The sequence below is a fragment of the Podarcis tiliguerta genome (genome assembly GCF_965153285.1).
Source record: "Podarcis tiliguerta genome assembly, chromosome: 12".
Taxonomy (NCBI): domain Eukaryota; kingdom Metazoa; phylum Chordata; class Lepidosauria; order Squamata; family Lacertidae; genus Podarcis; species Podarcis tiliguerta.
Window position 1 is genome coordinate 29,601,953 of NC_139545.1, and position 26,839 is coordinate 29,628,791.

The window sequence follows — 26,839 nt, forward strand, 5'->3', positions numbered from 1 at the left end:
AGCAACCCAAAGGAAGATCCATGCATGACCTCACAAAGGACAGCTAGGAGAACAGAAATTCCAGGCACTTGTTACTCTAGGCAACTCCAAAACATTTTGCTGCACCTTTCCCCCTTCCAGATATAGAAGCCAATCAGACTGGCAATTGAATCTCCACTCAACATGGACAACTGGACATCCTTCTCTACCATATTCTCTAATCCCGAACCATCGCTTTTATATTACTGATCACCAAGAGGTGCTTAATACGCTTGACTGAAGTACATTATATTCACCCTTAAGAAGCAGCTCCAAAGTGACCTCTCCGGGGTGCAAGGCTGGGCAGTCTGTATGGAAGTACTGGGCTGCCCAGGTGACAAGACCTCCTTCTTGGCCTTGCCGATGTGGTCCAAAGGAAAGCAGAGCAATATGTTTGGCACCAGCTTGGCTGCAGGAGGTGTACAAGGCACCATCCAACAGTCTTAGGGACTCCACTCCAAATTTGTGTAGGGTCTACTCCCTACTCTTCTCTTCTCCCAAAGATATCCTGCAAGGCAGAAGAGGTTCAGGATCAGAATTTCCCTTCTCTTAGATGAGCTCCCTTTCCAGGTTAACATGCCCCATCTACTTCTCACTTCCCTCCATAGGAGCCAGTCCCTAGAGGCTGAGGTCCCTTCACACACACCCCTTAAATTTTTGAGGGGTCTGGGAGCTCCCAAAGAGCTCCCATTCAAATGGTGTGCCTGCACCATGTGTTGTGATCACTTATGTGGGGCGGGGCTTACCTGGGTCCCCCCAATATTTTATTCAACTTGGCAGGCACCCTTGCTTCCCTCTACAGCACATGCAGAAACCGCCTTCTTGATCATTGGAGCTATTCTTGGTCTCGTCTGCTCGATCCACCAGAGCCTGTCTTCACATGCAGAGGAAGCAGCCCAGTCGGGACTTACGAAAAACATTCTGCACATCCCCAGAGTCTGTCTCTCTTTTCTGCTTTAAGTGCAGAGCCCTGGCATTTGAAATCAGCCTCTGGAGCTGAGTCCAGTTAAACCCTGGCTCAGATTAACTCCACAGACACATATAAGAAAAAGCATATATAGGGTTTTGGAACATACAGTATTCCCAAATATCGGTTTCCTCTCTCTTCATTGTTTATTTGGCTTGAGACCAGGTTGGAATTTCACAAAAACAGAGCCAGAGAACTGTGGGCGGAAGCGAAATAGCTTGCTAGCACTGTTCCCTAAACACTTGTGCAAGAGCTTAAACGAGAGTCCAGCCCTGCAATTGCTACACAGATAGGGTTAGGTACTCTGGGAATGTGGTCTGTCTGAAACCTTGGAGAGTCGCTGCCAGACAATGCAGACAATCTGGGTCTGACTTGGCAGCTTCCAATGTACATTGTTGAGTTTGACTTTTCTCATGCAACATTCTTGCACAGATGCACTTTGAACTCCAGCGCCCTTCATCCCCAGCCAGCAAGGTCAACGGTAAGAGAGGATGGAAGTTGTAGCTCTGCAACATTTGGAGGGCCACAGGTGCCCCATCCCCAATCTAATAAACCAGCCCTTTTACACATGGGTGGGGACTTGGGGACAATCGAGAGACTGACATTCTGTTTAGGAGCCCCAAGGAGGAAGAGCCTTTAAAGACCAGTGCAATTTCTGTGGAAGCATATCAGACAATGCATGGTTTCTTCCATCCATGGAGACACTTGCCTCACTAAGCTCCTGTTATTTATGCTTTTAACGTCCTTGTGGGAGTCTTTCTTCTTTTCTTTTCTTTTTGCTTTTTTGTCCAAGCTGTAAACCAGCAGATGATTGAATACACAGGAAATTTGCCATATCTTTTTCACAGATGCTGTCAGATGGGTGAAACAAGGAAATGGAAGGAAGCACAGATCGAAGGATTATCACTCTGTGATTCTACAAGCGTTTGGTACGATTCAATGGCCACTTATATTGATGTAGATCCATTAGCAGAGTCAGTGAATTGCTCCCTTGTGCGAGATTTGCTGGCTCTGTGGATGCTGTGCAGAGACGATTCGACAATCAGCTGTGAGGCTGGTGGTGCATAAGTTGTATGTGACCACTTTGCTAGTGATGGAAAAGACAACACTCCAATTCCATAGCTTATCTCAGCAAAGAAAGGGGTACTTTTTATTACTGGCAATTTATCGTTTCCCAATGTTTGGATTTGAATAGAGGTATTTCCTTTGGATCTCAGAATTCAGAATGCAATGGTGTCCTCTTAATAAACACAAAGGGACAATTGACAAATCTTAAAAGCTTAACATTTCCATGAACAGGAAACGGAATCAAAGTTCAGCTTTTATGAACTACTACCTGGTGCCAACACATATTATTATTATTTTGTTAATAGCCTTCAACACTGAGAAACAGGAAATTTGGAACAGAATGACCCTTTTAAAAGATCAGGAATTTCCCCACCTTGATTGATTGATTGATTGATTGACTGATTGATGCTTTAAAAAGAAAATCTATGTGCTATTTTACCACACCATACATTCATTAGTTTCCTTAATATGCAGACGCTACCTCATTAAGGGGCTAGCAAATGTTCTAGTCATACAAACAGTGGCGTAGCATGGGGGGTGCAGGGGGGGCCGGCCGCACCGGGTGCAACATCTGGGGGTTGGGCGCAAATCCACGGGTTAGAGGGCGCACATCCACGGGTTAGGGGGCGCAAATTACTTGCCTTGCCCTGGGTGCTGACAACCCACGCTACGCCACTGCATACAAAGGCACTTAAAAACTGACCTAAAAGTGCTTCCAGGCTTCTTTTTAAAAACAAAAAACCATGAATTTGCTACTAATAACTGGGCTCCTTCTCTCTCCCCCACCCATCTCTCTTTTTCTGAGTTAGTGTTTCCCTTCTTCTTCTTTGATGATCACCCGTAGCCAAGTAAGATTGCCTTCTATAAACATGGTTTTAACAGTGAGCCCGCAAATGACTGTGGAGGCCAATTCTGGACCCACACATCCTTCCATAGTGGGGACATAGGTTTCCAGGCGGAAGTTGATCATGGTGAGGGTTTGCCAAGCATGCCTTCCTCTTAGTGCGTTTCTCCTTTTTGTCCTGAGTTCGAGTGTCTTTAAAGCCCATGACACGTTTGGTAAAGGATGTTCTCCAATTGGAGCACTTGCAGGCCAGTGTTTCCCAGTTGTCGGTGTTTATACTACGTTTTTAAAGATTTGCCTTGAGAGAGCCTTTAAACCTCTTTTGTTGACCACCAGCATTACAGTTTCCGTTTTTAAGTTTGAAATAGAGTACAGGTAGTTGCTCTGGAAGATGATAATCAGGCATCCGCACAACAACACCAGTCTAGTGAAGTTGATGTTGAAGAATCATTGCTTCCACACTGGTGATCTTTGCTTCTTCCAGTACACTGATATTAGTTCACCTGTCTTCCCAAGTGATGTGGGAATTTTTGGGAGAAACTGTTGATGGAATCTTTTGAGGAGCTGGAGATGGCATTTATAAGTGGTCAGTGTTTCACAATGATACAGTAGGGTTGGTAGGACAAGGATTTCCCTAACTTGCACTTCGCTAAACCTATGGGTTAGGAACCTCAGGCCATGCAGCCAAATAAGGTTCTCCATGCCTTTCCTCAGACCATTCTCCTCCTTGTCCAGGAGGCAAGACTGTGGCCGCACTACAACTACCTGTGTTGGTGCACTGAGACCCAAAAACAGCCACAGTCTGAAAGCGCCCTGGTGTTTCTTCCTGTTTGTTTTTTCTTTCTGTCCTCTTCCTAGTTTTGTGGTCATTTAGCTAAAAGTAAACATATAACACAAAACAAGCAAACATACAAGATATAATTGAAAGTGATTTAAATCCCACTCTTGTTCACAAGGAGCTGCTAGCTCTGTTGCTGGCTGCAGCCAGACTAGAAATCACCAGAAGTTGGAAGTCTGCACTGTGTCTCTCTATGGATGGATGGTTTGAGAGGGTGTGGGACCGCTGCTTTGTCTGAGAATTTAAGCCATCACAGGAGGGTGATCAGAGGGGTTAAGAAATAAGACCATTTTGAGTTTGCATGATCTGTTTATATGCCTCACAAAAATAATGTGCTGCATAGGCCCCCCAACAATACATGCCTAAAATAGATTCCCTTTGCAGAATCTATTTTATTATGTCTGCAAAAGTGTACTGAACCTTCTGTTTATTTTATTCTAACTGCAACAAATGTGCTCCACACACTTGTTGTTCTTTATTCATTGTTTGTCTTGTCTGCATGTTGTTTTTGAAAACTCAATAAACACATTTAAAATAATAATAATAATGAGTTATATACAGCTGATGCTCAGATTACCCGCTGAATTACAGGGGGATCAAATAATCCATTTGTAATTACAACTCTGAATGAAAACCATTTTAACTCTCTGCTGATCATCCATCCATCAAGTATCTATATGATGATACATTTTCTTCTCTATCACAGCTGTCCAGCCCAGGTCCTAAGGAATTAGTGAATCACTCAAGCTCATATTTGTGGCTTTGAACAGCAAAGCTTCCCCTCACTAAGTGTTTATTATCATTTTAAATACTTAACCTGTCCGCAAGACATTTTACCTTCTTAACCAAATGGCATTAAAAAGTGCTTTGTCCGGCCTTCTGTGAATCAGAGATCTTATCTCAGTAACGATATTTCGAAAAGCTCCTAGCTATGAACAAAGACGGTGTTGTGCTCACATCGTGTTAAAAGAATCCTGCGAATTATGATTGAAAAGTGAAGCCTCTGAAATCCCATCGCTATAGGAGGCAGAGTAGAAGGAAGTGTAATTTTACCAAAATGTAAATGGGGAGGGGGAAGCCACACAAAAAGAGAGAGAGGGGTATTGTATCTCGGAAACCCATTTAGGATTGGAAAATATGTCAAACTCTGCTCCGACACCCGCAATGCTAAAGATTCATATTTGCATAGAAATTTCCATCCGTGGTATTTTGATTATAGTCAGCTGGTCTTCCTTGCAAGTTTCAATCAAGTCATATCCCCTAGCCTAATGCATGGCAAACCTGTTTTGCCTGTGGATATCAAGTCTTACGGTCCTGGTAGAGAAATTTCACACCTCCATAAAAAAAACGTACGTAGATCTAATAGTACAGCCCTATAAGTGTTTAGTAAGCCCTGCTGAGTTCAATAGGATTTTAGCAAACCTTAAGAACATAACAAGAACCAGCTGCATCAGACCAGTGCCCCATTCAGCCCTACATCCTGACCCCACAGTGGCCAACCAAGTGCCCCAGTGGAAAGTCTGCAAGCAGGACATGAGCACAAGAGCCCTCTCACTTCCTGTGGTTTCCGGCAACTGGTATTCAGAAAAATTACTGTCTCCAACCATGGTGGCAGAGCAGAGCTGTTGTGGCTAGTGGCTATTGGATAGCTTGACCATCCAATTTATAATAGAATCGCGGAAGGGGCAAGCAGAATCTAATATGGAAGAATGGTATAAAGAGGCATGGGATGTATCTATTACTGATAAATTAACATGTGCCACTGAGGTAAGATGAGGACTGCGCAGGAGAAATGATTTTGAGGAGATAACGGAAGGTGTTTGTAGAATTTGTACTGCTAAAACGGAAAGAGGTCAAACCATCACTAGAGGTGTTGAAATTTTGCAAGGTTGGATAGTTACAATGGAATGGTCTCAGTGGTGGGGTGCACATTTTTATTATTTATTTATTTATTTATTTATTTATTTATTTATTTATTTATGGTTATTACTTTGTCAAAAGAAGAAGAAGAAGGGAAAGGGGAAAGGGGGGGAATGGAATCGCCCACAGCCATCCCTGGTTGTGCACAAACCACCAAACTTCCAGTCAACAGCCAGCCAAACTGACCCACTGCACCTATGGCCTTTTCCACCCATCCTTTGTATTTGCAGAGGATGTTTGAACATCTAAAATAGTTTGCCGTTGCAAGAGCTCCTAAACTTTCGGTCTCTGTTTTGTTTCATTTTAAAAAGGTCATTTTTATAGGTAAGCCTGGGTTTCAAACATGTCAAAATCAACTCCATATGTATATGGAGCCTAGTTTGCATTCTATGTAGAAGCTTTTAATGAAGTTTTACAAAGAGAGAGTAGCAATGACTGGAACCGAGACTGCCCTGCTGAACATGTAGTTTGTGGGACTTTCAGGATCTGCATGGGAGCAACCTACATGCCAAAACAGCAATCATAGCTGTACCCTGCCCACAGTTTAGTTTCATGCCATGCCAACTTCTGCTACTCACTACACACGACTTGATTTGTGCCAAGGCTCAGTCGGCGCATCCATTTTCAGTGCCAAGTTTCCAACTCCGGAACACAAGCAGTAAGAACAGAATTTAAAAGGGCCTCTGATCAAGTCCAGAGTGAATTTCTGTCTCCACCCAATTAAGGGTCTCGATTCTACACTGGAAGATGACCTTTCCAGATTGATTTGAGCCCCAACATCCTTTCCCCACTCTAAATTAAGTACTGTCAACATGACTGCACATGGAAACTTCCCATTTTGCAGTTCTATTTGTTGTCACAAAAATGTGGGAAACTGTTCCAGTATTCCTTGCATGATTTATTAATTTGAATTACAGACTAAATAACCTCCGGTGTGATCCACTTGGGCTATGTACACATTGATGTTTACTCTGGTTCCAGTGTGCTCTCACGCCTGGCCTTTGAAGCTGTGTCCTAACAACATGAGTCACAATCCATATCTAGCCTGGAGCTACGTGATGCACTTCCCCTCAAACCAGCTCCCATCCTATTTGCCACATTCACTTCACAGTTAAGCTGCATTATGTGAATTTGAGGTAGCCGTTGTGCGTGTGCCGATAAGTCTCACTGAATATGAGTTTGGGGTGTTGCAGGTGTGAGAGGACATCAGGTAATACACATCAGGAGAAGACACCCCTATCTCTTGTGTGTAGAGAACAGGCATAGGCAAACTCGGCCCTCCAGGTGTTTTGGGACTACAACTCCCATGCTCCCTAGCTAACAGGGCGAGTGGTCAGGGATGATGGGAATTGTAGTCCCAAAGACATCCAGAGGGTAGAGTTTGCCTATGCCTGGTATAGAAACATGCAAATGCAACTTGAAACCCAGCAGGAGAAGGGGGGGCATTGTTTTAAACTGCTAATGGGCATATAACCTTAGATAAGTTGGTTGTGGTGCAAATAAGGAGGCATTAAAATATCCAGGCTTGGAATCGATATATTTGCATAAGTTACTTTACTACAGAATTCCTCTGGTACAAGCAAAAACGAAATGCAGGATTCAACTTTTTAAACTTTTTTTTAACTATGCATTTATAAAAAGTGCTTTTAGAAGCTGCTTCATGGAGGTTTCAGGTTTTCCAAGATGCTGCCTGCTGTTCCCATCCTTAAACATGAAGGTTTTTAAAGACATGATTTGTTTTCAAGCTGCTAAGAATTAGACATGCATGACATAAATTTACCTAGCTGTGTCAAGTTTGCTCAGGCACTGCCAGAGTGACTTGCTATGATGACTAAAACTAGGAGAGGCATTAAGCAAGGCTACAGTTAAAAACAGGGTGTTTGAAAAATATTTAGCAGAGAGAGGCGACAAGCTCCACTCTGCCTATGGTTAACTTTCATTGGCTTGTCCTATAAAGGTAAAGGGACCCCTGACCATTAGGTCCATTCGCGGACGACTCTGGGGTTGCAGCATTCATCTCGCTCTATAGGCTGAGGGAGCTGGCATTTGTCCACAAACAGCTTCCGGGTCATGTGCCCAGCTGCTTCTGGTGAACCATAGCAGCGCACGGAAATGCCGTTTACCTTCCCGCAGGAGCGGTACCTATTTATCTACTTGCACTTTGACGTGCTTTCGAACTGCTAGGTTGGCAGGAGCTGGGACCGAACAACGGGAGCTCACCCCATCAGCAGCAAATAGCTGGGGGGAAACTGTGTCTTTAACTGCATCTGTTAGAAGTTGCACTATACGGGTTCTGAGACTCTGAGTCATAGAGTCAATGTTGGGGAAGAACCAAGAGAGTTCTTAATGGATTGGTGGGAAATCTGATAAAGCTTTTTGTTAAAAATGGGGGCGTCACTTTTAAATAACTAGCTCTGTTATGGCTGCTTCTTAAGATAAAACACATGGAGCTTTTACGTTTCAGAAACACACACCTTTCTTAGGATTCCGAGTAACACCTTTATTAATGGATGCCTTGGATACAAAACAGAGGGTTATAGCTTTGCTAATGTTTCCTTTTAAAAAAAAAAGATAAACAAGGAAATTAAAAGATCTGAGGCTTATTGTTCAAAGTTATGGCTGCAGCTGCATCACATGAAATAGAGATGGGAAAAGGATGCTTTGGAATACCAGTTATAGGCATTGCTAGGGGGGATGTGCGGCTTGGGGGCTTCCCATTGGGGCATCTGGTTAGACACTGTGAGAACAAGATGCTGGTCCAGATGGGTCTTTTACCTGATCCAGCTCTTCCTATGTTCTTTTGTGACTTTACTGGAGTGGTGTCAGATCTGGGGGGGGGGGGGGTTGTTTGTTTGTTTTCCGTTAGAATCAGAATCAGAAGAATCTTTATTTGCATCAGCCACTAGCCATAGCAATACAGTGGTACCTCAGGTTACATACACTTCAGGTTACAGACTCTGCTAACCCAGAAATAGTACCTCGGGTTAAGAACTTTGCTCCAGGATGAGAACAGAAATCGTGCTTTGGCGGCACGGCAGCAGCAGGAGGCCCCATTAGCTAAAGTGGTGCTTCAGGTTAAGAACAGTTTCAGGTTAAGAACGGACCTCCAGAACGAATTAAGTACTTAACCCGAGGTACCACTGTACAATAAAATAAAATGTACTGAAGATAGAGGTAAAAACTTAACTGTGGAAAATACATTTTGAGAATTTATGTCAATAATCAAATAATAGATATTATTCTATTTGCCCCCACTAAAAACCTTGCAGTTTTTGCTGTCACCTGATCATCTTGATCCGCTGAAACAAAGGACACAGTAGCAATGGTTGAGTGACCTGGCATGGACAATAATATCTTCATCAAGAGTGCAAGCCAGAGGCACATGAGCCACTGACTCAATACTGCCATCTCCACAGGGACATACCATATTTTTCCATGTATTGGACAAGGTTTTTTGACTCAAAAATCACGTCAAAGAACTGGGGTCATCCAATACATGGATAGTGGCATGGGGGGGAGAAGCGGGGCGCCGCCAGCCATCCGGTTGGCAGGAGCGCCATCTCCCCTCATTTTCTTAAAATTCAGTCCCCCAAAATGGGGGGGGGGGTCTTACACATGGGGGCGTCCTATAGACAGGAAAATACAGCAACCCTTTTTCCAGTGGAATTTTTTGAAATCATCCCTCAAGAACAGCCGAAGGCAGTATACTCAATCTTGAGAAAGTGAAAGCGCGTCTGTATTTTGGAACTGTTAAATTTTGCAAATAGAGTGCCAAAGTGTCAAAATGGCTAGGTGGGAAATAATCATACCGTGGACAAAATTTCCTAATTGTGGCCAGATTATTCTGTCACTCAATATCAGAGAGGCACTGTCTAATTAAATTATTTGCTTTACTGAAGCCCAGTGTTAATAACTGTTGTAGTGATAGAAAAGTAAAGCTTTTGGTTCACAATTTTAGTCCCAGTGCTCTCATGACAATCTTGTGATACTAAGGTAGAACAGGGCCTAAATTAGCATCTGGCATCCTTGGCCATCTGCTGGAGCTCTGGCAGTGCTCACAGATAATACTTGCATACCCTTCAACATTTCTTGGATGAAAATAGGGATGTCTTATTCCATCATCATCATCATCATCATCATCATCATCATCATCATTTTACTATTTATACTCCACCCATCTTGACTGGGTTGCCCTAGCCACTATGGAGGGCTTCAAACATACAGTGGTACCTTGGGTTAAGAACTTAATTCGTTCTGGAGGTCTGTTCTTAACCTGAAACTGTTCTTAACCTGAGGTTAATGGGTCCTCCTGCTGCCGCCACATGATTTCTATTCTCATCCTGAAGCAAAGTTCTTAACCAGAGGTATTATTTTTGGGTTAGTGGAGTCTGTAACCTGAAGCGTATGTAACCCGAGGTACAACTGTATATAAAAACATATACACTAACATATACACTAAACATTTAAAAATCTTCCCTATACAGGGCTGCCTTCAGATGTCTTCTAAAGATTACATCGTTACTTACCTCCTTGCCTCAAGCATCACATAACTCCACACCCTCCAACATTTCTCCAATGAAAATAGGAACCTCCTAAGGAAAAGTGGCACATTCTGGGATCAAATCAGAAACCAGAGTGGCTTCTGTAAATTTGTCCCTGGAAAATAGGGACACTTGGAGGGTCTGCAGCACTTGCCCTGGGCCCTCCTTAAATTTGCATGCAGTCTATGAGAATGATGGGCAGCAGAAGTAACTTGGGAAAGGTTTAAGGGAGGGAGGGAAGGATGGGAGGAAGGGTGACCCACAGGGCAGGGACTGACATGCATATGAGAAGTTACGGGAGTTCCTTTGAGCAGGTGAGAGGTGCATTTAATTAAGATTCAATTTATTTAAAAATTGTGATAATTATAGAGAGGTGGGATGAACTGGATGAATCCGTCTCTTGCCAAGGCCAAACTGAATCAAAATGGCAAAGCAGGATGAGCACTCTTCATTCATTACAGGAAAAGTTTCACGGATGCAATTAGATTCTCCGTAGCTTCTTATTGTTGACTTCATATCACCAGATCACCACCTGCAAAGCCCTTTACTTGCTTTTCATTACCTCTGGGATCAGAAGCTGCCACTCAGCGAACCTCTCTCTGTGGCAGAATAAGATGACCAAAGAAAGAAAAGCCCTGAAGCAAAATTCTGCCTTTGTCTTGGTCTGAAGAACACAGAAGTTTCATTATACTCTGAAGGCCATCATTATCGTTGTTCTAAATAGCATCCTCTACAAGAAGCCACATGCTCTTTAAAAGAAAAATGCTGCACACTTTACACCTTCTGCATAACTCCTGCTAGGACTTACGAACTCTCTTCAAGGGTAGTGAAAAAGCTGCCACAGAACTAAATTGTGTGTTCTGCTGTACAGTGAGGTTATAGAAGGTACAATAATGATAAAATCAATTAAAACTAACCATAAAATCAGAAAACCATTGATGAATCCATATTTTCTTTAACAGGAAAAGGGAATAGCGATGGCAAAATTCAGTTTCAAGGAATTAGTGGCTGAAAGGTCCCTTCTCAGAGAGGATGCCTACTCAGAAATAAGTCCTATTGAATTCAGTGGGGCTTACTCTTAGGTAAATGAGGTGAGACTTGAAGTCTAAATTATAACGTCTTTAAAAGAAGATCCTAAAACACCTCCACCCTCTTTTAACATTTACTAACTGGCCTCAACTGCTTTTGGCCATCTCAGAAAGTTGTTTTTTAATAGGCTTTGAAGTTTATAGTGAGACTTTTATGGAAGTTCTCTCAGAATTACCACTGAGATAAACCTTGGCTCAAACTTACACCAATGGTGGCCTTGAAGAGTTAGATTAACAGCTGGGAAATCCTTCAGGGTGATCATAGCAACAAATGGTTAGGCTACAAAATGTAAGCTTTTTACAGAGCAAAGACCAGCAGTATACTTTTAGTGCCTGACAACTCACAAAAGATGAAGACCAAAATGGCGAGATGCGTTGTTTTGTAGAATAGGAACAACCCCTGCTGGGCATCAGTCCCTTAAGAAATGCTACCAAATGGTGAAAATCTAATGCAAATTTGTTTTACTGCAATCCAGCATAATCTTGTCATTTCTCACAACATCTTTTCCCTTTAATAAGCTCTCCTGTCCACTAATTAAGTACGTCCACAGATGTCTACACACAGAGAACTATAAATTTTGTTGTTACTAAAAAGTTGGCTCCCTCGGCCTGAAAGTGAGATGAGCGCTGCACCCCAAAGTTGCCTTGACTGGACTTAACCATCCAGGGGTCTTTTACCTTTTAATTTTAGTGGAGATTATACATTGCTGCAGCCTGAAAGTACCATAATCGACGACCCTAACACAGCACAGATTTACCAGTTCGCTATTCCTTTTATCAATGTGAGTGTTAAGTGGTGTTTGGATTTCAAAATCATAAAAAAAGAAAGAAAAGAAAAGAAAAGAAAAGAAAAGAAAAGAAAAGAAAAGAAAAGAAAAGAGGAGTATGTTTAAATGTTACAATGATGATAACCAAGTATCTACAAAATGGCCAAGAAACTGGACAGCTTATTGCCTGTTGCTTGAACAGCTCCTTAGACAAAGCGTGAGGGACAGTTGACTGTGAAGGGAAAATTACCCTGGCCGAAAAAAGGTAACAAGGACAGGATTGACAGAATAATTACCGTAAGTTCTCCAGGAGACTAATATGCATGAATCAGCTCCCCTGGAGCCTGCTGTTCAGATTATACCTTTGGAAGTTGGCCCAATGTTGTTTTCTAGTGATTAATGTTGCACACTGATGCCTGGTCCTGTAATCAACATGTCAGGTTTCTTAGAAAGAGTGGTTCCAATTTTTAAACAAAGTCTGGCCCTCTGTTTTAAAGGAGTACCTTTTGCTAACTTTGATTTAAAATAAAAATACACCCCTACTACTCAGCGAAGTGGGATTCAGAACGGTTTTGTTGAGCACCCAATGCAGATGCAAATGATCGAAGTGATCAAGAAAGGCAGGGAGAAAAGGAACGATTTGGAGTGGGAAATGAGGATAGATAGGGAAAGAAACGTCAATAGGATTGAAGCCGAGTAAAAATTTGCTGTGGGACATTGGAGTATTGTCAAAAACCATATAACAATGTGTGATCTTAAGCAATCTCTTGCAAAACCAGCATACATCTGCAGAGTTCAATATCAAAGCAATGTGTAAACCAAGGAGATTTACAGAAGAACCCTGTGTGTTTAAGAATCAAGTCCCTCTGAGTTCAGTAAGACTTACTCCCTGTTAAGGGTGTTTAGGATTTCAAGCTTAGAAGGATAAACAAAAGGATACACAAGAACCTTCTTAAGGTGTTCTGGCTACTGTGTAAACTAACACATAAGCAGGAGGATACAGGGACAAGTGCATTAACTCTGCCCCCTCCATTCATCTCCCACAAGCTCGTAGAACTGTAAAGCTGGAGGATTCCACGAGGGTCATCTACTCCACCCCCCTGCAATGCAGAAATCTTTTGCCCAATGTGGGGCTCGAACCCACAACCCTGAGATTATGAGTCTCATGCTCTATCATGCTCTACCAAGTGAGTTATCCCAGGGAGGGCAACAGTTCCTTGCTTAAGGCAATGAGCCTCCTTTCTCTCTTGTGAGCTCCCTGATTCCCAGGATTTTACATCCCATGGGGAACCTACATCAGAACATAAGAGCTGTGCTGGATTAGCTCAACAGCCAACCGAGTCCAGCATCCCATTCTCACAGTGACCAACCAGATGCCTATGAGAAGCCCGCTAGCAGGACTTGAGTGCAACAGACTCTCCTCCACTTGTGATTCCCAGGTTATTTGAAGGTAGTCTTTCAAATAACCTGGTCCGGAACCATTTAGGGCTTTCCATATCAATACCAGCATTTGGTTTTGGGCCCAGGAACAAACAAGCAGGCAATGCAACTGGTGCAGTTATAGGTGTATCATGTTCCAAACATCTGGCTCCAACAAGCAGCTGGGCAGCTGCATTTTTACCAACTGGGAGTCTGCTCTGGGTGTAACCAGGGCATGAGAAATTGAGGCAAGGTCCATATTCTAGAAAGGGTTGCAGCTGGTGTGTTACCTGCACATCCAGAAATTGCACTGAGATCAAGGTGCAAGCTTGGGAGAACGGCACCAACTAGAACAGGGGTCGGCAAGGTTTATCTTGCCTGGGCCGGATCAGTCCCACAGAGATCCCTCCATGGGCCGGATCGTGCGCAGGCCCGTGTGTAGACACGATTTTCAGCGTCATGGAAGCAGGTCTCCACATCGTGCTGTGCCGATTTAGTGCAGCTCACGAGCGGGCAATTCGGTTCGGGGGTGGCTTGTGGGCCGGTCAAATGACCTCCGTGGGCCACTTCAGGCCCATGGGCCTTGGGTTGCTGACCCCTGATCTAGAACCATTTGGAAATGGCCATTGATTTCCCAACCCACACCCAAGGACCTTCATCTTATCTGGATTAAGTTTAGCTCATTTGCCTGTATCCATCCAAAAGCCACCTCTGGACACCTGGTTAAGATTTCCGGAAACTCCCTGGGATTAGTTAACAGAAACAAGAAGCAAAACTGAGTATCATCCACATAGGATCTGACTAACTACCTGCTGCTTATATTTTCCTACAAAACAAATCACGACACAGCTGTGGAGCATTTTATGACCCTTGGGGACCCTTCCAGCTCTTTGATACTGTGATTCTATGAAAGACCCAATGTGCTAAATGTATGCAGAATTAGTCTAATATTCTGTTACTACTGCCAGCAGTGATTTCTGTACAATGGGCATAATCCAGAAAATTTTTGTGTGCCTGCTCCAAAGGTGTTTGGAATTAAGACTAACCACTAAGCCAAATCCTAAAAGCTGGACTCTTCTGATTTGTTGGGTTTTTCATAATTCTGCATGTTGTCCACATCCCCTATTTCTGTTGGAGAGATTGGTAATTTATTTCCTACCCTGGGATTATTTTATTTTGCCACCTTCTCTTCATCTCCTTGTAGAAGCCTCTATCATCCCACGGCTACCTTGAATAAGGAGGACCCTGCCTGTGGAGAGGCCTGTGAAAGAACAAGTGCCGGGCCTCTGCTTCTTATGCTTCACTGCCGCACACTGGTGGCATTCCGTGCATTCCAAACGTGAGAATGCCGGAGGAATGGCCAATCCCGTGTACACCGGAGAGACCCACAGCGTACGGTCGACGGGGCTTACAGGCTGCGATCCCAACTTCACTTACCTAGCAGTAAGCGGCACGGCTAGTACAGCGCTGCTACTCTGGCAGTCTAAACTGAAAGCCCCGCCGACCTGAGTGGGGTCAGCGACCAGGCTCGGTTGCAGCTACTCGGGTTGCTGCTCCCCTCCCAGCTTTGGTGCTCCAGCTGTTGCATTTGTTTGTCTCCTTCTCCTTCTTCCAGGCGGAGCGGCCTGCAGGGAGAGGGCGCGCGAGGCTGTCCCGGGACCTGGGAAACTGCAGCAGCAGAAACGAGAAGATTGCAGCAGAGCCAGAGAGCGCAAACTTCGCTCCCAGCGCGCTCGGCGGAGGGTGCCCAGCGGATCGGGGCCAGGCTCGCTCTCCAAGCTGGCTTGCTGAAGGGAGAAAGCGCCTTGTCCAGAGTGGGAGAAAGGAGAGAGCTATGCGCTCTCCAAGCCTGCCGGGGAACGTCCTCTCCCTTTGCGCAGCGCTGGTGGTGTGCTTCGAGGTAGCGCGCGGCCAGCAAGGTAAGGAGAAAGGAGAGCAAGGGCGCGCGGTGGCTCTGGGCACGAAGAAAGAAAAGGGGAGCCTCTGGAGCGTCTTTAGGCTCACGGAAAGGGGCGCGTTCAAGGGTGTAATGCTGGCAAATGGAATACCCTCTTCTGTAGTGGATCATTCTTAAAAAAAAAAAAAACCTCAGCAAAAGTTGTTTTGTGGTTTTGTTTTCCTTCTGTGCCTGTTGAGCATCACTTTGCGCGCTCTGGTACGTTTTTAACGCTTTTTAACTCCCAAAGAAGCCTGTGAATTGTAGTTTATCCCTCACGGAGCTACAGTTCCCTACAGGGCTAACAAGCTACTGTTCCCAAGATTCTTTAGGAGTCAAAAATGTGGTTTGAATGTGCTTTAAAGTTATGGTGTGCGCACAGCCTCAGGAATTTCAATAACAGAATAGTGCTGTCCTTATTACTACTACCAATAATTGCTAATAATTGGAAGGAAAGCCCCCCCAGATAAATGAAATTCTTTGCATAACTAATAGCCGTGATGTAGCCTCTTTAACTCCTCATTGCATTCAAGAGAGATCAAACATCATCATCATTATTATTATTATGCTGTATAAATGTAGGGAGTCGGGGTACTGATTCTAGATGAATTAACAGAATATATACAGGACTGGGCTCCTTTGGGAGGAGTAGAGGGATGGAAATCAAATGAAAAGTGATGGTGATCAGAAGTTAAGAGACAGGACTATAATACTTCTGCTGTGGTTCCTATGGGGAACCCTTTGTGGTTAGGATAGTGCGTGAAATGTGAGAATCCAAGTGAGAAAGGCTTCAATATTATTTTTAATCGATTGTCTTGGCACTGATTATAAACTGATTTTAGTGCTGATAATGATTTTTTACACAAAGTGACAACCGAGTTGCTTTTTTATGATGTTATGGGCTTTAGTAGGAAACATTTATATAAATGTTGTTTGACAACTTGGCATAAGTTAGCTATATTATACAAACCGAAGACAGATTGCATTGCTGATATGTTTTGACCTAAGCTTATCATGGTAACCGAGACTGTCTTATTAAGTTATCTTGTGCTTCCTTGTCTATTGATTACTTAAAGCAGTTGTCTTCTTGTTTAATACTGCATTTCAAGTTCTTCAATTCAGGTTGGTTGTTTTTTGTCTCTGTGGTGAAATGAGCCATGATATACTAGGCGCTTGCTCCAAAGACAAAAAAAAAACCCCCATGCTATATATTTGATTCCTGTCTTGATTAGAGTCTCTGGCAAATATCACACAATATTATCAGAATTCAACTGATTCACAAGCTTTGCTTTTTTTAAAAGGATATTCAAACTCCTTAGTTGCAAACATAGCTTCTTTGTGATAGACAGAAGGGACAGATTTGCTAAATGATTCATGTTCCAGAACTTCTTAGCTCCCGCCTAAATAGAGCTCAATAGACCTTTATTTAATATAAATATTAGTAGCAAAAGCAAGGCATCATTTTGTTCCGGCAAATAGTGGCCTGGTTTGCATAACACAGTTTGGCTTAGTTTGTATTCCAGACTGAGGTTCATGGTTAAGCCTTCTCCTCACTAACCACAAGTTGTGCCCAAGAGTTGTCCTGGTATAGCCATAGTTTGGGTTGCCATATTTTGCAAACCAGACCAAGATTAGATATAATGCTGTAGATCAGAGGTCACCAACCTGGTGCCCATGGCACCCCAGCAGGTTTCCAATGGTACTTCTGGCAGGTACCCTAGACTTCAGCTTTTGTTTTAGAAAAAAGTAAGTCTCTAACCCTCCTAGAAAGGAAGTTATGGGGCAAAATGTGCAGGTACTTCTAAGCGATTTCTGTGAAAGTACAGTGGTGTGGCAACCTTGGCTAGGAATGCTCCCTGTTGTTATTAGACAGCATCAGTGTGTGTAGCCTCCATAATCAGGACATAGCTAAGTTTCTGTCATAAGCTTAAGGAGGATGGAAGGGGTTGTCTACCTAATTTAGTGTTATGCAGTGCTCCAGGCAGCCATTTTGTGTTAAACCACTCGCACATCCTCCATGGCAGCCATTTTATGACTGGTGACACCCACTGCAGATAAATGCATAAGAATGCTAATGTCTCCAATTTTTCTACAGCTCTGGAATGTCATCCAGGCGGTCATCAGATCCTTCAGAGTCCATACCGAAGTGTTGATTTTGATTCATCACGGCTTCAGCAATCAGCCATCCAGGATTTAATATGTGATCATTCACTGCCATCAGGGTGGTACCGCTTCCTGATTTTCGATAAGCAGGCTGAAATGCCAACCAAGTGTGTGGAGGTAGGGATGCTCTCCTTTTAACCTATAATTGTATAATATGGCAGACTCCTTTAAATATATATATATTGTTCATCTTCCATACATGCAAATCTGAGCTGTTATGCTTGGCTTTATGGTCCACCACAAGGCTGCAAAGTCCACAGCTGCATCCTAAAACCTCACTGAATATTCTTCTTCTAGAGTAGTGATAGAGAATTGTTTGGTATGAGGTGGGCAAGATTTTAGTAGGCAGCATCAAAAAGCTTCTGTTCTTGTTCTAAAACAAGTTTACTTTCCCCACATTATTGACACTGAGTGAATGCAGATGATCAACTTATGAAAGACATCCTCTAGCTCTCTATCATCTGTGCCAAAATCAACTTGTATAGTGCAAGGTGGAGGCACAATAATCTGACCAGGATGGTGAAAGGCAGCTCCCTATGTTCCTTTATCATTAAACGCTGGAATATCTGTGGCTCTCTAGATAGTGTTGGGCTCCCATCAGCCCCAACCAGTTTGGCCAACAGTCAGGCATGAGGAGGTTGTGGTTCAGCAGCCTCTGCAGCACCACAGGTTCCCTACCCTGTATTAAGAGATACCTGCTACTATAGACCTACTCATCTTGTATAGTCTAAGTGTTGCGTAGTCTGAGGCTGCCCACCAGCATGTATTTGTTGCCTGCCAAGTGCTTTGTTAACCTCATTATTTTTATGGCGCTCAACAGGTTGGGAATGGGTTGCCCATGGTGTCCCTTATTTCTCAAAAGGCTGTTTTGCTTGTTATGCTAACCATGATTTTGCACCGGCATCAAGCTCCGAGAGGAGATTGCAACCCCTTTGCTCTTTGGTTTTGCTTCTGTTCTGTGCTGAGCTAAGCCATGGTTTGACTTAGTTCTTCATCTGAATCTGCTTCTTGGTCTTCCTGTTGAACCATGAGTTGTAAACTATAGAGCAAATCTTGGTTACAGCTCATGGTTACTCCGGAGAGACCTAAACCATGTGCCCAGGATCAGACAGTCTGCTAAGCTAAGCCAAACCGTGGCTTGGTTCAGCCCAACAAAACAACCAAGGAGGAGTGAAAAGGCCATAATCTCCTCTTTGGCTTGGCTTATGTGTGTGTGTGTGTGTTTTCTTATCTTGGATGGTGGAAACATTCTGTTGATCAACTGTTTTCTTCTGTTTTGGTTTTGGTGCTAAAAGATGAATCACTGTGGGACACAGGCCCCTGTTTGGTTGTCTCTGAGAGAGTCCGAGTCCTTGCCTCAGCCTGGTGAGATCAAACACTTGACAGCCTGTGCAACTTGGCAGTTTTTCTTCAGCACCACAGAGGACTGCTGCCTTTTCCGAATTCCTGTGAGTGTGAGGAACTGTGGAGATTTCTTTGTATACTTACTCCAGCCCACCCAGGGGTGCATGGGATATTGTGCAGAAGGTGAGGAAGCACATACTGCCTGCTACATCCCAAAACATGTATATGTTTTCTTTTCCCAAATGTGTCTCAAAACATTTGGTCTCTTGTTATGTTTTTATAAGTCCTTCTACATCTATAGAAGGGACACGGGTGGTGCTGTGGGTTAAACCACTGAGCCTAGGGCTTCCTGATCAGAAGGTCGGCAGTTTGAATCCCCATGACGGGGTGAGCTCCCTTTGCTCGGTCCCTGCTCCTGTCAACCTAGCAGTTCGAAAGCATGCCAAAGTGCAAGTAGATAAATAGGTACCGCTCCGGCGGGATGGTAAACGGCGTTTCTGTGCGCTGCTCTGGTTCGCCAGAAGTGGCTTAGTCATGCTGGCCACATGACCCGGAAGCTGTATGCTGGCTCCCTCGGCCAGTAAAGCAAGATGAGCGCCACAACCCCAGAGTCATCCGCAACTGGACCTAACAGTCAGGGGTCCCTTTACCTTTACCTTTTACATTTATAGAGAATATTAGGCCTTGTCTACTCATGAAAGAATTCTGAAGTGTTATAGAGTAGACTGCATCACCCCAGCCTGCAGCTGGGGAATATTGTTTTCAAATGTTTCCTTTCTAGAAAGCTGCTCTCAATGTGTCCTCTCTCAAAAGTGATCCGAACAATCAGCGATCACCTATCACAAGCCAAAATCTTGACAGGAATTGTGCTTTATTCTTATAAGTTATTACATAAAATGTCTCTAATAATAAATCATAAGCTCAGACAAGGCTGCAGCCCCATCTACAAGAATTAGTTGAGTTAGATTGCAAGCCCTAAATGGCCTCGACCCAGTATACCTGAAGGAGCGTCTCCACCCCCATTGTTCAGCCCGGACACTGAGGACCAGCTCCGAGGGCCTTCTAGCAGTTCCCTCACTGCGAGAAGTGAAGCCACAGGGAACCAGGCAGAGGGCCTTCTCGGTAGTGGCGCCTACTCTGTTGAATGCCCTCCCATCAGATGTCAAGGAAATAAACAACTATCTGACTTTTAGAAGACATCTGAAGGCAGCCCTTTTTAGGGAAGTTTTTAATGTTGGATGTTTTTTCGCTTTTTTATTATTATGATGATTATTATTATTCTCTTGGGAGCCATCCAGAGTGGCTGGGGAAACCCAGCCAGATGGGTGGTGTATGAATAATAAATTATGATGATGATGATAATGATGATGATGATCCTAAAAGCTGCGGGAAAGGGAGAATCAAAGGCAGATATACTGCAGTTTCCAAAATCCTGCCAACCTCTCCCCAGCGGTACAGAAGTAATGGCAAAGCAAGGCACGGACACCTCTGTCTCCATTTCCAGGTGTTCTTCTTATTGTTGTTATTTTGTAGTTAATGATTTCCCTCCCATTGGAAACTGTGAAAGGGAGGTTCCCTATGCCAGCTTCTGTGGTTTGGAGGTGTGTGGAGGGACTGGGTAGTATATAGATCCTTTGGATCCAAACTTCCACTAACCCACCTCCAATCCACTAATCTGCACACCCTTCCGGTAGGGCAAGGGCTATGGAGGTTTTCACAGTGGCAGGAAGGAGGCATCTCATATTGAATCTTCTGCTCGTGATTCTCCCTTTCTCTTCTTAATAGAAGGAGATTTGATGCTTCTCCTGGCCCCTGGAACACCCTCCCATTAAAGAATAAATGAGCAATTGACATGCTAAGTTGCGTTATTTTTCAAAAACTTGATGAGTAGTTGGAGCAAAATTCCATTTGCATCTGAAAATTGGCCTTGGAACAAAAAAAGGATCTCTTAGTAAAAGTCACTTTACTTGCAGTAAAAGAGGGTTTTAAATTCGTACTGTCTAGTGTTTTAATTAAAAGACATGAAATAAACTTTTTATTATCAGGAAGAGGAACTGTTACTTACCCTGAGTAGGCCACCATAATAATGTTTTCTTTATTACTTTTATGTGCCAAAAGAAATTATCATAATTTAATGGATTTCTTTATTATGCCAGCGAAAAGCCGATAGTGAAAGGCATAAACACTCTTCATCATCCTATGCAACTTATTTACTGAAAATGCGAAATGTGTATAGTATAATACACCATTTGTTTTTATGGCAGAGAACAATTTAAATATTGAAAACGTTTTCATTGCTACATTAAACTAAAAGCCAACTTGTTTTCTTAAACTGAAAGTAATGAGCTGTCTTTAAAAAAGCGAAATACATTTGGTTTTAAAAAAGCTTAGCGCTGTTTAGTGAAATTGCAGCATGCTGAAAAGTTTTTTAAACAGTTCACTCAGCTTGAATAGTTTATAATAAAAACTGAACTTTTAATTATAAGCATTCTCAGGGTGAACTTAGATGTCAACATTTAACAATACCAGGGACTTACTGACTGCGGGTGAACAATCTTCCCACTCTATAACTCAGTCCTGGGTGGTGTTTAATATTTGTAGAAGAAATAAACCAGGCCAGAGCTTTCCAGAGGTGTAACTTTCAAACAGGAGTAGGTATAGAAGGGTTTGCCCACCCTTCTGGGGCCTATGGGCACATTTGAAAACCGGAGCAACTGTTGTGGTTCCACACACAGCAAGACTCTACCCACCCCAGTTGTAGCCTCCCCTGCATTGACCCCACACTGCAAAAATAGAGGGTTAAAGAAGGCTTCTTTCAGCCGAGGGAGGGTCAGAGAGGACAGAATCCTGTGGGCACAAAGGAAGGCCTCTGAGGGCATATGTACACCCTCCGGCTCCCATTACCCCCAGCCAGCATGTCAAACTGCAAGGGATGATGGGAATTGTAGTGCAACAAACAACTGGAGGGCCACAGCCCCCCAATCCAAATGCTTATTTGCTGGAGCAAAAGCCAAAAAAGTATTGTGGCATCTGAAGGAGAGCTTTTGATACCAGGTGCTAGCTTTCATCACCTGCTTTGAAAGAAGGATGTCACAGGACCCTTATTTTTGCTGTGAGAAACTGGCATGGCCACCACTCTGGAATTTGCCACAGCTGTCAATCCATATCCTCCAACATTTCTCCTATGAAAATAGGGATGTCCCATTCCATAATGAGAATTTTACTGTTTACACCCCACACATCTTACTGGGTTGCCACAGCCACTCTGGGCAGCTTCCAATATAGATAGATAGATAGATAGATATAGATATAGATATAGATACAGATACAGATACAGATACAGATACACACACACACACATAAACATAATAAAACATTAAGCATTAAAAATACTTACCTATACAGAATTGCCTTCAGATGGCTTGGGGGTTGGATAACACCCTAACCTCCAACATTTCTCCAATGAAAATAGAAGCATCCTAAGGAAAAGGGGGACATTCCAGGATCAAATCAGATACCAGGGCGGCTTCTCTCAATCAGGGACATCCCTGGAAAATAGGGACACTTGGAGGGTCTATTAATCTAGGCTCAAAAATCTAAGCCATTAATTTTCTAATTTATCTTTAATAAAATACAAGGCAAAAATGCTAAGAGTTCCTGTTGAACAGTCACCTGATGCAATTATATGTAAGGAATATATCTCTAGTTGCTTCAGGTGCTGAACTGCAGGCCTGCCAGACTGGGGAGAGAGAAACCACATGCAGTGGTAAGTTGTTTTGTACAGATTTTGTCAATATATTATTTTGACCCAGGGATTCTGTGTATTTTCTGTCTTAACTTTGATTTTATTTAACATTTATTTGTTTTGTTTATACATACCACCCTTTGTCAGAAGACCACAGGACGGTTTACAACACAAATATCATAACAGGATATCTGTGCAACATTAAAATCAGAACAATTATACAAATGTAATTACATTCAGGAATACAGAATGCAATACGAATTCTCACAACTGCAGAAAAAGAGGGGAAAATCAGCAACGTGGTATCTAAAATAAGAATACAGTACACAAATTGAGACTCATCTCTCAAAGGTAGCTCTCAGTCCTGGCCACCCACAGAAAATGACAGACCTGCTGAGCAGTCACCTGGGAGCTTTTGTCTCTTCTTGCAGCCTCTCAAGATCTTCACTTCCTTGCCTCTCACTTCGGGTCCTTCCACCAACTATCTGCCGCTTCCTAGTGGGTGCAGCCATTAGCTCCCAATGGTGGCCCACTGGCCCAGAGTGGGAGACACCAGAAGGGTGGTTGCCTGTGATGTCTCCCACATGAGGTGACTCCCATTGACATACTTGGCTTTTCTTTCCCTGTCCTGTAACCACCCTCAAGTTTGGGCAATGATAAAGTCTTTCTGTCTAAAAGACACTGGAAAATGCCTGCTGTTGACCAGTTTGGGGTGGGGGGTGGGGAAATGAAATACAACAGCTAAAAAGTAACAAGGAATCTATGGAGTATTATCTGTCCATTTCTTTCTTTCCCCATGTTTGAAGTTATTTGTGTCCACCCTACAGCGGCCATTTTGTGACTTCACACCAGCATTCATTTCTAACTCTTTATAGCTCAAAGTAATAAACATAATCAATAAATGGTTTGGTTTTCATTATGTTGCATGATCTGCTCATAGGTTCAATGGATATTGTGTATTAATGGTGTTTTGATTTTTCTGTTCCCAATAGCCGCCCTTTCCCCACGCACTCTCACACCACATGCTATGCTATACCACTATACCTGTTTGACTCTGATTACATCAAGACTAAATTTAAATGTTGGCCATTGTGAGACGAAGATGCTGGACTAGATAGGCCTTTGGTTGGATCCAGGAGGGCTCCTGTTATGTTCTTGTTTAAAATAGCAGGAAATCACATTATTTTGCTTGCTGCTTGTTTCCGGAAGTCTTTTCTCTGCTTTACATTTCTTAAATGGCATTAACCCACCTCTCCACTTGTTTTTGTTGTTAGAGAAATTACCTACTTCACAGTTGCCACTTCCTTTACCACCCCCTCCAAGCACACCTGAGATAGTGGCGGTCTTACTTGAAGGAAGCATTTTCTTAAGGTGCTCCTTTGATGTTCCTACCACAAACACCTCTGTGGGCTTTCTTGTGGCTTGGTCCAGACTGTCTCCTGAAAGCATCAAAGAAGAACTGAAGCAAGAGACAACAGTCCAGGCATTCTCACTCTTAGAACTGGATGGGGTAAACCTCCGGCTAGGAGACAGGGTATGTTTAAGTTCTGTATTACTGTTTTATGTTTCTGCAAAAAGGTAATGCTCCCTCAGTGTTCTTCTAATTACAAGTCCAAAAAGTTAATCCATGTTAAGCAAGGAGTCGCACCAAATGATAAATACTGAGTTCCAAAACTCCTTATTTGTGAAGCAGCACCCTTAACTCCCAGGTTGTGGTTTGTGTATCTGTTATTCTAAGAATCCAGCAAGCTCACCGGATGAGATTTTGGGGTTGGGATGGGGACGGTTATATCTGCATCTGTCTAAACACTTGGTTTTGTTAAATTTACCCCCTCATAATTGCCACAAGCAAGCAAATTTTTACCAGGTACGGAGCAAACAAATAACATGTCTCTCATTGCAGTTCCATAAAAACTGTATATTAATATGGAAAGGCAGTATACAAATTTTAAAAAGTGAACTGAAAACTGACCTAGAGCATCTTGCTGTTCCCTCTGTTAGGGGACACTGGGAATGCCTACAACCTAAGAGACAGCGTTGCATGGTGGCTAGACTTTGATCAGGGAGATTCAGGTTTAAATCTCCATCTGCCCATAAAGCTTACAGCAGGGGTGGTGAAGACTTCAGTCTGAGGGCCATGTTCCCTTTTGGCCAGGCTCCTGGGGGCCGCATGCCAGTGGTGGGTGTGGCTAGAGGCAAAATAGGCAGTGCCAGAATCAAAATTGGCAAAGGAACAGGATTTTTTTTTAAAAAAAATTAAAGTAGTTACCGGTATATCCCATTTTTAAGGACCTAACACTCTCAAGATGGGTCATTCCATGTCAAGTGATCCAACTTTTTTACCTCATGTCATCCAGTTTTCTTAATATTTTGTACACTTGTTAAATGATCATAGTTCTGAAGAGATTGGTGTTTTTAGTTTTGATGTATCTCAATCCTGGGCTGAGCTTTAAAGGTTTTTGTGTAGTCTGGCAAAGCCAAAATTGCCATCTTTTTTTTTTGAACCCTCCTAACTAAAAAATGGGATGAGATTAAAAATTAAAATTTAAGATTTAAACTTAGTTTTGATCATTGAGTGAGTGTACAAAATATTAAGATATTGAGGTTAAAAAGTTGGATCACTTGATATATGGAATGACCCCAGTGGCATACAACTGAAGGAGATCCAATTGAGATACATAAGAGTGTTAAAAGCAACAACACAGAAATAGCGAAGCACCAATTCTCAGGAATTGCTTTTTAACCATTCTGTGATCTTCTGCATTGTCTGTACTCCTTGCATTTCCTTGCCTTCTGATCTCACTGCCTGCCTACCTCTCTTGATTTTGTATATATTTCTGCAACAGAGGACAACACTTCATGCCTCTGACGAAGTGGACTCTAACCCTTGAAAGCTAAGTTGGTCTTCAAGGTGCCACAAGGCTCTTTGCCATTCTTGCTTTAATATAGTGTTGTCCCTTCTCTTGTCCTTTACATAGATTTACTGCAGCAGTTCCACCTTTTTCTTAGAGAAACCAGAAATGCAGAGTTCACTCATCGAGAGCATGGAATTTTTTGCAGGAATTAAGGTACGCTGAAAAGAAAACAGTGCATTGTGTAGTTATGACCCTGTACCCCAGAGGTGGAAAAGCCACACACCCAGATGAAGTTGGACTACAACTCCCATCATCCATGTTGGCTGGAAGTTGGAATTCCTACAAAGTCTGGAGGGCCACAGGACCCACACTTGCACGTTGTACTTGGATGTAAGCCCCATTGAACTCAGTGAGGCTCACTTCTGAGTAGATATACAGTATGTGTAGATGGCCCTTCACAAGTTACTAGACTGCTACTCCCATTATCCCTGTCATTGGCCATACTAGGGTTGATGGGAGAATCCAGCAACATCTGGAGGGCCTCAGGTTCCTCACCCCTGCTGTATAGGATTGTGCTGTAAGTCATATTTGTCTTCACTGCAGTGGTGCAAATATTCAGAAGAACAATATTGTAATATTTGCTAGTGCAAGAATTTTTCTCTGTTGGCAATAAAATTAGTGGTGTGATAGCATGTAAAGGTAATAAATGGCACTCCAAATGCATGCAATTTTTTTCCTGAGTTGAACCCAGGCATGCTGTTCAAGCTTACCCTGTTAAGAAGTAAACCCCATTGTATATAGGATTCCAGCCTGAGTTAATTACACCTAGGTCCCATTTAAATCAGTGTGAAAAGGCTGCGTACACACCATACATTTAAAGTACCTGATGTCCCTCATAGAGTCATGGAAACTGTAGCTTGCCATGGTTGCTGGGGTATGTAGTTATGCAAGGAGTAAACTACAGTCCGCAGGGTTCTCTGGGGGAAGTCATGTGCTTTAAATATGCAGCGCGTAAGCTTTCTGAGACTTGACATAGTGGGAACTAAGTGCAAGCTAAATTGGTCTTCGTCAAACCATTTAAATTATTTCTACTAACGAGTTGGCATGCAATCATTTTGTTTGTTTGTTTAAATCAGCCTATGTTTAGGCACACTCTGTGGAGTTTCCTTATAAAAGCAAACTACTTTTGTATTCCTTTTGCATGGGGGGGGGAGAGAAATCTATTTTGCAAGATTACTAAAATTAAGTCCAAGGGATTTTTTTTTTTAATTGCCATCATCACAGCAAGGTTTACAGTTGGGTGTTATCTCATTGATTGCCTTTCTG

General features: G+C 43.0%; 1 protein-coding gene and 1 long non-coding RNA gene across 4 annotated transcripts in view; both read left to right on the forward strand.

Moving 5' to 3' along the window:
• The first annotated feature begins 59 nt into the window (after window positions 1–59).
• LOC310660655 lies at window positions 60–2,565 on the forward strand. Its single transcript, XR_014503579.1, has 3 exons — window positions 60–238; window positions 1,418–1,466; window positions 1,834–2,565. It is a non-coding gene; the product is annotated as an uncharacterized lncRNA (long non-coding RNA).
• A 12,372-nt stretch (window positions 2,566–14,937) lies between these two features.
• VWDE (von Willebrand factor D and EGF domains) overlaps window positions 14,938–26,839 on the forward strand; it is a 44,930-nt gene continuing 33,028 nt past the window's right edge. For all 3 annotated transcript variants that reach the window (XM_083405298.1, XM_083405299.1, XM_083405300.1), the window contains exons 1-6: window positions 14,938–15,389; window positions 17,502–17,686; window positions 18,865–19,096; window positions 22,620–22,679; window positions 23,933–24,192; window positions 25,637–25,726. In XM_083405298.1, coding sequence (XP_083261424.1) covers window positions 15,305–15,389; window positions 17,502–17,686; window positions 18,865–19,096; window positions 22,620–22,679; window positions 23,933–24,192; window positions 25,637–25,726 — 912 coding nt within the window. In that variant the 5' untranslated portion in view covers window positions 14,938–15,304. The remainder of the gene's footprint in view (window positions 15,390–17,501; window positions 17,687–18,864; window positions 19,097–22,619; window positions 22,680–23,932; window positions 24,193–25,636; window positions 25,727–26,839) is intronic.